This window comes from Zootoca vivipara, chromosome 9 (genome assembly GCF_963506605.1).
Source record: "Zootoca vivipara chromosome 9, rZooViv1.1, whole genome shotgun sequence".
NCBI classification, from domain to species: Eukaryota; Metazoa; Chordata; class Lepidosauria; order Squamata; family Lacertidae; genus Zootoca; species Zootoca vivipara.
The window spans coordinates 29352406-29365224 of record NC_083284.1 but is presented as its reverse complement, the minus strand read 5'-3'; the positions used below and the strand labels follow the sequence as shown (position 1 = coordinate 29365224).

The 12819-nt window shown below is 40.4% G+C and overlaps 1 protein-coding gene across 2 annotated transcripts in view; it reads right to left on the bottom strand.

Annotated features, from left to right (window-relative positions):
• Window positions 1-12819, bottom strand: part of AFG2A (AFG2 AAA ATPase homolog A) — a 153154-nt gene that overhangs the window by 70105 nt on the left and 70230 nt on the right. The window contains exon 15 of one of the 2 annotated variants that reach the window (XM_060278576.1): window positions 8828-12500. The exons of the other annotated variant lie outside the window; for it this stretch is intronic. Coding sequence (XP_060134559.1) covers window positions 12429-12500 — 72 coding nt within the window. The 3' untranslated portion in view covers window positions 8828-12428. Of the gene's footprint in view, window positions 1-8827; window positions 12501-12819 lie in introns of those variants that run through there. 2 annotated transcript variants of the gene reach the window in all.

The following is a 12819-nucleotide window of genomic DNA, read 5'->3' as shown; positions in this document are numbered from 1 at the left end:
AATGTCTTCATAGATTATAAGCCTGGGGGCAGGAACTGTTGTGTTTGTCATGTTAAGGAACATGCTTTGTGAGCCTTCTTTGGCTGAAGATCAGGATAAATAAAGTAAATACAGTAAATAAAAATAATAGTAGCAGTATGCACACTAATATCTACATTGTTAACTCATATCATCAATAAATGTTACTATTTTCTACAATATGCTACTATTTTCTACAATAACATTCTACAAATGTTACTATTTTCTACAACTGAATGTAGCAGATATTTTTAAAATAAATTGCTTAAAATAAGACAGCAGTTCTCACCCTACAGTCGCTTAAGAGCAGGTCAACTGCATTTAATTTAGAATTACAGCCTCAGACAGGATCTATTGTTACTTCCAGTTCTGATAAGCACAAATCAGTGATAAGCAAACTAGCAATGTCCTGGCTAAAATTAAGGCTCATTGAGTATTGGAATGTGTGAGGTCCTCCTTTTAACATCCTGATTTACTTGGGACATTTGAGGATGACATTCTTGTGTCATTTGACCCATATGGGAGGAAGCAAGGGTAGGTCATTAGAAGCTACTTGTATTTACAACCCTCTGTAAAAGACAATGAAGACAGGAAGCTTCCCACTGAGATAAAGGCTCACAATTTCCAGCTAAAAATAAACAAGCAGCAACAGTCTCATCTGCTGGCAACTATAAAGGGAGACTGCAAGTGCCAAACTGACAGTAAAAGAATGCTCTGCTACATCCAGAAGCAACTGGGCCATAAAGCAGTAATCCTAGGATCAGGGTTGTCGTGCCATTAATGTTGGGGACTAGAGCAGAATGCACAACAGAAAAGAGCTAGAGTTGTATCCAATGCTAGCTATATTCAGAGCAGGCCTACTGAAATTAACGAACATGACTAATCTCAAAGAGATTATTCTAAGTAAAATTTAGCTAGACAAAACCCCTAGTTCACAAAGCAGATTTAAAATGACTATACTATACTTACTATAAAGGTAAAGGTAAAGGGACCCCTGACCATTAGGTCCAGTCGTGACCGACTATGGGGTTGCGCGCTCATCTCGCATTATTGGCCTAGGGAGCCGGCGTCCAGCTTCCAGGTCATGTGGCCAGCATGACAAAGCCGCTTCTGGCAAACCAGAGCAGCACATGGAAACGCCGTTTACCTTCCCGCTGTAGCGGTTCCTATTTATCTACTTGCATTTTGACGTGCTTTCAAACTGCTAGGTTGGCAGGAGCTGGGACCAAGCAACGGGAGCTCACCCGTCACAGGGATTCGAACCGCCAACCTTCTGATCAGCAAGCCCTAGGCCAGTGATGGCGAACCTATGACACGCATGTCAGACGTGACACGCTGAGCCCTCACTGCTGGCACGCGCCCCATCGGCCCATTCGTGCTGTTGTTGTCCCCCCCCCCCATTTGTTCTCCCGCTCCTCCTCACGCTACAGCTTGTCTTTTTAAACCCTTTCTGTGCTGTTTTTTCTGGCACTTTGGCAGACTATGTTGGTGCTGCATGTTAGTTCCAGTGAAGGTATTATTCGTCATTTATTTCTGTTCTCTCCCCCCCCCCAAAAAAGCACAGGAGCTTTGGGGCACCCCCCCCAAAAAAGCAAAGCAACTTTTGCACCCCCAAAAAAAACCTCCCAAACTTTGGTCAGCAGCTCCCCCCAAAAAGCTCAACAACTCTGGGCACTTTGTGATAAATAAGGGGTTTTTGGTTTGATTTGGTTAAATAATTAGTTTTTGGTTTATTAAATACAGTTATATATTACAATTATACATTTTTGTTATTTAAACTATAAATATCACAAAATTATGGTTTTTTTCTCGAAGTGACACACCACCTGAGTTATGCTCGTTTTTTGGTGAATTTTGACACACCAAGCTCAAAAGGTTGCCCATCACTGCCCTAGGCTCAGTGGTTTAACCACAGCGCCACCTGGGTCCCTAGCGCCACCTGGGTCCCTTACTATACTTGTTGCTAAATCCTTTCTTTCTTTCTTTCTTTCTTTCTTTCTTTCTTTCTTTCTTTCTTTCTTTAAAAAAAACCCCAAGAAATTATTATTTTTGACCTGGGGCAAGATTTTCAAACATTTATTTTTCCATATGGCCAATTAACCCAACTTCGGCAAATGCAACCAAAATGTATGTGCATTCATTAGTGCTTTGTGACGTCTACATGTTGACTCTGCCTGCTTATATATGCTGTTCTTGGATGCTCTTCCAATATGCCTGGAACTGTCCTTCAATGTGCAGTGCTTCATTATGTGCCCTTATCGCTCTCCCACTGGCTAGCTGAAAGTAAGAGGGGCATAAGAACATGCTGTCCTCTTCAGCAACACTTCTCAGTTGATTTGTTACTGTCTGTCTCCTGACACTGCGGTGTAATTTACAATTAGCAGTATCATAATCAAAGGAAAGCACATGCATATATAAACAGAAAATGCATTTCAAAACTGCATATCAAATAGTGTATACTGAATAGCAGCTATATTACCAAATAGGGAATTATTATGTTGAGGCGAAACCCCAAACAAAATCCTGACCCCCACCATAAAGCAAGATGTCAGCTTTGTTAACTGATTCTTGTTTCTTATTCATACCGTCCCTAGATTACAAACGACACAAACTAACGAAGCAGCTGTTGCAACTAACAGCAGTGCCACATCTGTCCCTTCGTGCTTGCCATTATCTCTATTTGTGGACCAAAACTAAACATCATCTACTGCCATAAGCAATATGCTGCTAGAGACTTCTGGCCATTTATACACACTAAATTCAGGGTTACAGTACTGAAGCAGGCATCCTAGGACAGCATCCAAATGATCACACAATTATTTTCATACCCAAGAGGAAATTTGGGCTTCTACTTCTTGAACTGCAGCTCCCCACACCAAAGAGCACATTACTTCTGAAACTGAAATCTTTGTGATGCAACATGGGGAGAAAAGAAAAAGTGAAACAGCCCACTTGCTGTGTTTAAACCAGCTGTTTACAAAAATGCATTTGGCACCTAGTCCATTTCAAAATACCTGCTATAATTTTTAGAAAATCTATAGTTGAGGCACAATGCTTTCTCTTGCAAAATGATTCCCATGCTTAGATCTTTGCCAAAAGCTGTTTGCCTGTCTTTGTTCCTGAAACTTCCCATAAATTTAAACCATTTAACAATTTTAAGATAAAGGAAACACATACCGTACCTTTCTAAATGTTTCTAAAGCAGTTTAAAAATAGTAGTTGAAGACACAGGGATCATGCCCTAAGGTCAGGAAGACATCAGACTTTTGCTTTTATAGTGAAAACTCACACTTGACTAAATTATGCTGATGTCTGAGGCTGACAGAAGTGGTAGTCTAAAACATTTGGAGGGCATGCAGTTGGTGAAGGCCGGCATAGAGTCACTGATAACATTTGCATGTCACAGTAAGCCATAGTTAAGGGCTTACTGTGCATGGGCCAACTGAATCCACCTTACTTCTCACTGCTGCTAACACAGGAGAGAAACAAAGCACAATCCCCAGCTTCCATCCCTCTTACACTAATTCATTCATCTTCTCTGCAATCTCATCCTTCTTTAGCACACCAAGAAAAATAGGTTGGATGCACAGTGAGCTCTTCTACATCCAACCCAAGATTTCTAATATTCATGCCAAAACACATTTTGGTTTCAGGTTTGGAGTTTTGTTTGGTTTCTTACACAAGTTGACCTTTTTGACATACAGCATGCATTTCTATCCCCTTTTGAAGAGAAAAAACTACCTCAAAATATCACACTGCAATGATATTGTCCATATAAAGGTAAAGGGACCCCTCTGACCATTAAGTCCAGTTGCGGATGACTCTGGGGTTGCGGCGCTCATCTCGCTTTACTGGCCAAGGGAGTCGGTGTTTGTCCACAGACAGCTTCCAGGTCATGTGGCCAGCATGACTAAGCCGCTTCTGGCGAACCAGAGCAGTGCACGGAGCACCGTTTACCTATTTATTTACTTGCACTATAAATAGTGGTACCTATTTATTTACTCACCCTCACCCTTTCACCCTCTTTCACCTTTTCACCCCCTTTTTTAATGAGGGTGAAAGAGGAGAGCGCAAAATATGGTCTGAAGCTCAACATCAAAAAAACCAAGATCATGGCCACTGGTCCCATCACCTCCTGGCAAATAGAAGGGGAAGAAATGGAGGCAGTGAGAGATTTTACTTTCTTGGGCTCCTTGATCACTGCAGATGGTGACAGCAGTCACGAAATTAAAAGACGCCTGCTTCTTGGGAGAAAAGCAATGACAAACCTAGACAGCATCTTAAAAAGCAGAGACATCACCTTGCCGACAAAGGTCCGTATAGTTAAAGCTATGGTTTTCCCAGTAGTGATGTATGGAAGTGAGAGTTGGACCATAAAGAAGGCTGATCGCCGAAGAATTGATGCTTTTGAATTATGGTGCTGGAGGAGACTCTTGAGAGTCCCATGGACTGCAAGAAGATCAAACCTATCCATTCTTAAGGAAATCAGCCCTGAGTGCTCCCTGGAAGGACAGATCGTGAAGCTGAGGCTCCAATACTTTGGCCACCTCATGAGAAGAGAAGAATCCTTGGAAAAGACCCTGATGTTGGGAAAGATTGAGGGCACTAGGAGAAGGGGACGACAGAGGACAAGATGGTTGGACAGTGTTCTCGAAGCTACGAACATGAGTTTGACCAAACTGCGGGAGGCAGTGTGAGACAGGAGTGCCTGGCGTGCTATGGTCCATGGGGTCACGAAGAGTCGGACACGACTAAACGACTAAACAACAACAACATTTATTTACTTGCACTATGACGTGCTTTCGAACTGCTAGATTGGCAGGAGCAAGGACCGAGCAACAGGAGCTCACCCCGTCACGGGGATTCGAACCGCCGACCTTTTGATCAGCAAGCCCTAGGCTCTGTAGTTTAGACCACAGTGCCACCCGCATCCCTTATTGTCCATATACACAGCAGTTAAAGGCCCCAAATCCCAAAACAAACAGCATTGTCTTGCTAAGCATTACCAAGATCGCTCTTCAGAATGGTGCCTGTATTGCACATGACTGTCATGAGATGTGCGGACGCGATCAACTCTCTTTCTAAAGATGGGTTACAGTAGATTCATTTCAATTTAATAAAACAAATGCCCAAAGGAAACCATTCAGACAAAAAATCATTTAGAAAAGGTTGTAAAAGAAAGTTATAGGGGGATGGGTTAGTGTCAAGCTTATAATTAACTGCCAGACTGAGCTAGGGGAAAATGGTGAAATATACAGCTTATAAGTTTTCACTAGGGACAAAGAGACTTAACTGCAGTCTGAGATAATAACAGATGCCTGTATCATAAATCACAGGCACTTCAGATGATCCTATGCAAAGTCCACCAGAAGACTTAAATGACTGACATCCAGTATAAAATTATGAGCAAGTACTATTTATTACTATAAATTCAGCTTGTATTCCAACTACTCTACTGGAGATGTAGGCACAGCGCACTGGCAACAAGCCCTTAACAATGCTGTATTGCATTTTAATAAATGTCAACAAGCCAAAATTAAGATACAATTTCCAAACAAAATAAAAAAAATTCCTTCCAGTAGCACCTTAGAGACCAACTAAGTTTGTCATTGGTGTGAGCTTTCGTGTGCATGATACCTGAAGGTATCTGAAGAAGTGTGCATGCACACGAAAGCTCATACGAATGACAAACTTAGTGGGTCTCTAAGGTGCTACTGGAAGGAATTTTTTTTTAATTTTGTTTCGACTACAGCAGACCAACATGGCTACCTACCTGTAAATACAATTTCCAGTAAGTACAATTTCTCTACTTACGAATAACTCTACTTACGAATGGAGCTCTGTCCGCCATCTTGGATGCAGTTTAGATAGGTTTTTTTTTCTACTTACGAATTTTTTCTCCCAATGCATTCCTATGGGATTCGACTTACAAATTTTTTCTACTAACAAATGTGCATTTGGAACGCATTAAATTCGTAAGTAGAGGTACCACTGTATTCCATTGTTTTTAGGAGATGCCAAGTTGGTAGAGCACGAGACTCCTAATCATTTGGGAGAAAGATTCCTGCATTGCAGAGGGTTGGACTAGATGACCCTCGTAGTCACTTCCAGCTCTAGAATAAAACCCAATCTAAAATCTTGATATAATTACATTTATGATAAAACACACGAATTGAATTGCTGGATAGGCCAAGATTTATCAAGTGCCAAAACGCTTTGCAGCCATTTGTTCCTCAATCTTTGTAGTGATGTAGCCATTCTCTAGTTTCTCCTCATTATGTAGTAATCAGACATCTATTCCCTCTGAATGCAGGCATTCCATTTCCAGCCATTTAATAACTTCCTATAAGTCTTGGGTGAAAGCCATATGGACCTAGAGTCTTGTTCCTTTTTTAATTTCCCAATTATTTCTAAAGTGCCCTTTCCTGCCTCTCTATGACAATATACCTGATGTGCTACCAGTGGGGAGGGGGAAACTGTTTTGATACAAATATTCCTCCAACACCTACTGGTTTTAGATTAGATTAGATTTCTTTATTGTTATTGTGTAATTACAATGAAATTGCATGCTATCCCATAAAAACAAAAACAAGAAACAAACAAACAAAAAACACATTTTCAGCCACACATTCACTGTAAAGGAGCATGAGGTGAGACAGGTATTGAGGATGGAGAATCCGAGGAAGGCTGCTGGACCTGATGGTATCACAGGAAGGGTGTTGAGGGACTGTGCAGATCAACTGGCGAAGGTCTTTACTAAGATCTTCAACAAGTCACATTTAACATGCTGATAGAACATTGGGAGCACAGTCTTAAGTTTAGCATGGTTGAAATCCCCAGCAATGATGTGCACACAGCTTTTAGTGTGTAGCAGTGAGTTATAAACTTTCTTGACTTCCTTAAACCTATTTGATCACAATTTGATCTGCTTAAAAATTGTTTCCAGTACCCTAACATGTAAAATTCTAAGGAGAGATGTTAGAAAACCTGTTGCAACTAGCTTTGATCCAGTGGTACCTAGAATGAATGGAAAAGATTTCTGCTCAGACAAGATGAAAGATCTTCACTTCCCACCATTTCCCCCTCCTCTATCTTAAACACCCAGCCCCATATCCCACGAGATCCCTAGGGTTTCCCAATTCTTAAGATTCACTTTTTGGGAGCCACAAGGGTCTGCAGCACTGGCATAGGGAGAGAGAAGCCTTAGTTACAACTATAAATCCATTACCCCATAGTTCTAATCCTTTGGATCCAAGCCATTGTAAGAAAGAGCATGGTAGTAATGAACGAAGAAATACAAGACATTTCAAAACCAACTCCTAGGGGATGGGAATAAAACAATCCTGCACCTGTTTAATTCTCTTAAAAATTAAAATCCTGAAATCTGGACAAAAGGAGGGAAAGCACCAAGCTTTAACTATTTTATAGAGCTAAGTGAAATTCAACAGACTCCAATTTGAATAAATCAATAATAATAATAAAGGTACTCTAGGTGGAAATGGCAAATTAAGATATTGTTCCCCTTAGGTATGGTTAATTGGTTTACTATTCTGATATATCATCCAAGTAGTAAGGGGGGGGGGAGAGAGAATAGACTCCATTTTTTAAAAGAACATTTTTGGTAAACTTTTTTTTATAGCTAGCAGAACTTATTAAAATAGAATTTTGCTGGGGCTTGTTGGAGTTCTAGGTTGTTTTTAAATTGCAAAGATCTTGTCAGTTTAAAGACAAGTCAAGTTCCCACATGAAATATTAATGTTCTCATTTTACATTGGTGGGCAAGTTTTATTCCAACAAGCCACAACATGCTGCCCAGAGCGCTTTGCTCTGCTGGAGAAATGCTTGATTTTTTTTTAGATCAAGATTTGAAAGCAAAAGAAAAATTCTCACTCGTGTAGGCTACTGGACAGTAGGAACTAGATTCTCGATATATTTTAAAAGATCTGGTAGAGTCATTATTCAGTGCACTGTGAAAACTTCATTCAGAACACATGGTCCTGGGGAACAGCCTATTAAATGGACTAGCACAGTAGCTGTGTTGTCAGCAGATTATTGGACACAGAAGGCAGGATAAGAGAAAAAAAATGGTATTATTTCAGTTTTCACCCAACAATATCTCAAATGATTAGGGAGGGAGTTATAATTTTAGAACAGTAAGACTGTTTATCCCCCAAAATCACATACTCTGAGAAAACTAATATTAAAATGTATGAGCTAGTGAGCATACAAAAACTGTCTGGCTAACTGTAACCAGCAAAAAAATTGCAGTAATACAAGCCACACAGTTCTTACACATCAGTGCTTCTTGTATCGAAAGGCAACTGGAAAACTATCATACTAAGTATCTACAGACTGTTGCAATACTTTGCAATGTACAAAAGCAGAAGGTCTCACATGCACCAAATCATACACACCAGACACGCAAGATATAGAATACTGTAGAAAATGCAGAACTAACTGAATAAACTCAAATATCTAGGACTATGCAAGAAACACATACCTGGGCCAGGGCCACTGAGCAGATTCGGATCCTGGTGGGGGGGGAAATCCTAAGATCTTAATGACGAATACCCATAAGCACCCACACAATCGTTGCTAAACTTGTATGTATAATACAACTAGGGTTGCCAGACTCAATAGAGGACAGGACTTCTGTGCCTTTAATTGCCCTGCTCTCTTTTGAGTCTGGAAACCTTAAAGAGAAACCAGCAGACCCTTTGTTTAATTTCCAAACAAAGGGTCTGCTGGTTCCTCTTTAAGGTTTCCAGACTCAAAAGAGAGCAGGGCAATTAAAGGCACAGAAGTCCTGTCCTCTATTGAGTCTGGCAACCCTATATAACACATTCAGATAAACAAGATAATTCTGAATTAAAATTCAAGATGTAGAGTCATTTATGTCCTAGTGTCAGATTGTTAATCTGAAGAGCTAATGATCTCAAGTAAAATATCAATAGGGTGCAATTGTTGTTGTTTAGTCGTTTAGTCGTTTAGTCGTGTCCGACTCTTCGTGACCCCATGGACCATAGCACGCCAGGCACTCCTGTCTTGCACTGCCTCTCGCAGTTTGGTCAAACTCATGTTTGTAGCTTCGAGAACACTGTCCAACCACCTCGTCCTCTGTCGTCCCCTTCTTCTAGTGCCCTCAATCTTTCCCAACATCAGGGTCTTTTCCAAGGATTCTTCTCTTCTCATGAGGTGGCCAAAGTATTGGAGCCTCAGCTTCACGATCTGTCCTTCCAGGGAGCACTCAGGGCTGATTTCCTTAAGAATGGATAGGTTTGATCTTCTTGCAGTCCATGGGACTCTCAAGAGTCTCCTCCAGCACCATAACTCAAAAGCATCAATTCTTCGGCGATCAGCCTTCTTTAGGGTGCAATTATGCATTTTAAATCAAATCTAAAACAAATAGATGGTCCTACATACATGGGAGCAGAATAGCGCCATGTGAAATTATACCTTTTAATATGGCTGGTTTCACCTGCTCTGATTGTTTATTGGTATCTGATGTGAGGTTTTGAAATGCCTTTTTTGGTCTTAAAAGACAAGATACCAATATGCATCATACTTTTGCTCATGGAAGCGGGGCCGAATGGCTCCAATTTGAGATCTTTGCTATATACTGTTTATGGACTAATTAGCCTATTCCCTAAACCAAATGTTCCATGAAGTACACATGGAAAATTGCCATTGAATGGCTAATCCTAAAATCTAGCATTGCAGCCAGAAAGAACAGAGCTTGACCAGGAGCTGCCCTAGCACAGCAGTGTCATGAAAACTTGTGCTTTGAATCCAATACAACCTGCCAATCAATACAGCATGCAAATGACACACATCAGCATTAAGCATGAAACTGCATATACCTTTGGAGCTACATTAAAGGCCTGAATGAAAAGATGTGGAGCTGTGGTTTCATCAGAACGCTCTCAAAGCACGTGGTTGCGAAGGTGAGAACAGGGAGTCCACAAATTCTCACCATACAAAGTACATGGCACCAACTGGCCCAGTTTAGATAAGCATCCAAACCAGTTTAGAATATTGGAAACGTGCCATTCCTAGAAGTCATTCCCTTCCCCTCCCATCTTAGCCTCCTTCATGAGAAAGAGAGGATAGTGAAAGCTTCTGCTTTCACTTTAAAACAAACCAGTGTCACGTTACATCTGAGATCAGGAAACCATGGGTTTGTTCTCACTAAAGGTAGGGGAAAGTATTAGTTAATTTCAGTTTCACATTTCTCCCAATATTGTATACACTTTAGTATACAATTTCCCCTGATATCATGTACTTTCATGTTACTTCACTAATAATATAGCATTTTTGCACCCACTTTACCTCCTGCTTTACTTACTTACGATGAACCTGTACACATTTTTAGGCTCATTATACTTTTTAGTATTATAAAGTCCTATTATATAAGGGCCCCTTTTATACATTTCCAGTGTTTAATTTTAAAATCAAACGTTGAGAGAAATAATTGCAGCCATTACTGTTTACAGCTTTGTTTAGTCTTGCTTATGTCAGGAGATAAACACAACATGTTATACTTCCTGGGAAATATAAGCAACACAGGCAAAACAGTACAAATAATCTAAATATAAACCAACATTAGAATCCTTCATTAAAATTATTCCATTACTTAATTAAAATGTCACAAAACATCATCAAGTGCTGCCAACCAAGAAGTTACAATATGCTACAAGCATTATTTACGGAAGCAATCGTATAGCACTAGCCCCAAGAGCTTTAGGAAATGAAGTTAAACCAAATACATTCCACAGTGTACTCTTGTTTGTCCCAGCTCACTGAATCTACAAAGTGTCAGCCAGCACAGGATTAGTGCAGGCTCTGTAGTCCACAGAGCAGATACAACTGACACAAGCTCAAAAGCCATGGTTTACAAACCGGATGCCACCTCCATGCCCTTCTTTTATCCTTTTTCTGGTTTTTTCCTGCATCTCACAGCACTTCTCCCCAATCACACCAGCACAGCTTCTTTAGTGTTATGTTTGTTTTTTATTGTGTACATACTAGGGGACATTGATGGGGGCAGAGGTGGCTTTATCACATAGAAAGGTGTTCACACCTTGACTGGAGACCGAATTAGGAATGATTTAAGGACTCCAATCAGTGTGAAGTTGGTTTGAGAAACAATGCATGAAACAGTAGGGTTAAAAGAAAAAGCACAGGATACACATGCATTTTGGATAACCGCATGTCAATTAAAAACCCAACATTGGAAATGAAGTGAGCGCACAGTAAATGGGAGTATGAATGCAGCCCATCTCTCTCTCTCTCTCTCTCTCTCTCTCTGAAGAATATTCTCCACTCTTTGGCAGCTGCTAAACTTACTTGTTTTGAAGTAAGCCTTGTAATTTTGTTGGAACTGATTTTCATGTGATAGCAGCCTTATTTGAATTTCCAGTTTACAAATTCAGTCATAATCTGTATGTGAAAAGTGGTTTTCATTCAAGTAATCACAAGAGTTCTGCAACAAGCAGGGGCACTTGCCCCACCTATGGCTGCTATTGGGTTAGACAGGCTCTCTCAGAGAAAGCTTAACACTCTCTCTGTCAGAATTCTAGAACCAAGGGTCATGCAATGAAGCTGAATGGCGGAAGATTCAGGACAGACAAAACAAAGCGCTTATTCACACAGCACATAGCTAAACTATAGAATTTGCCACTACATATAATGATTTAAAAAACTTGGACAGCTTTAGGAGGAAATTAGAAAAAATCAGAGGACAAGGCTATCAATTGCTTCCAATAATGATGGTTATATATTGCCTTCAGGTTCAGAGTCAACATGCCTCTGAATACTAGTTGCTGAGAAACAGCAGTAGGAGGAGGGCTGTTGCAGTTTTTGGGCTTCCCATAGGTATCAGCTGGAAAATAAGATGCTAAATTAAATACAATCTGATCCCAAAGGCTGCTTTTAGCTTCTTTTTAATAATGTTGATTTTGTTCAGGAAGCCCAAGACTCAAGTCACTGCTCATCTATGAAGCTTTCTGGGTTGACAGTGGGCCACTCAGTCACCATTCCCCAGCCTAACAAACCTAAAGAAATAATTCCATCAAAGCTGCCCTTTGTCCCTTTGAAAGCAACCGGCGGTACAGGTGTACGAAATAATAAAATTATCTCCATTTTAGTTATTCTGCCAATCACATCCATTGCAACAGTATGCAGCAATGTATTTCATTCAGTTCTACCATGTGCAATGTTTTAAAGGTCATTATATTTGAAACCCTCAGGCCGCATTTAATCAGCTAAAATGAAAAGACCAGAAGACTGTAGATTACTGCATCTTGCCTTAGTTTCCTCCTTTTCAAACTACATGATGGAGTGTAAAGCAATGCACACATCTTGCTCTACTGAAAGAGAAGTGAACTCTGGTTCTTCCAACAGCTGACAAGTTATGTATCCTCTCTCATCACTACCACATTAAGGTTGAAGTTGTCACATCCATCAGGGTCCTTCTGCAACATCTGTCAAAAAGCAAGGCATTTATTAACACTGAACAGGATCAGCTTAGCTGGGCCTTAAGCTAATGGAAGTACTGAATTGTAAACAGGTAGTGCTCTAGGACACAATGTGTCAAAACAGCAGAATTTAAACAATGATATGTAAAAGAAAATGAAAACCTAATCACCTGGAATTAGACTCTAAACCATTTCAGAGCATCAACCCACCCCTGCCCCCAATAGAAGGAGCAATGCTGAAAATTTATAGCCTGACACAATTGACTGAAGAAGCAATGGTTGCTAATACTTATCCATACCCCCAGATGCTGAATTCTTTTAGGGG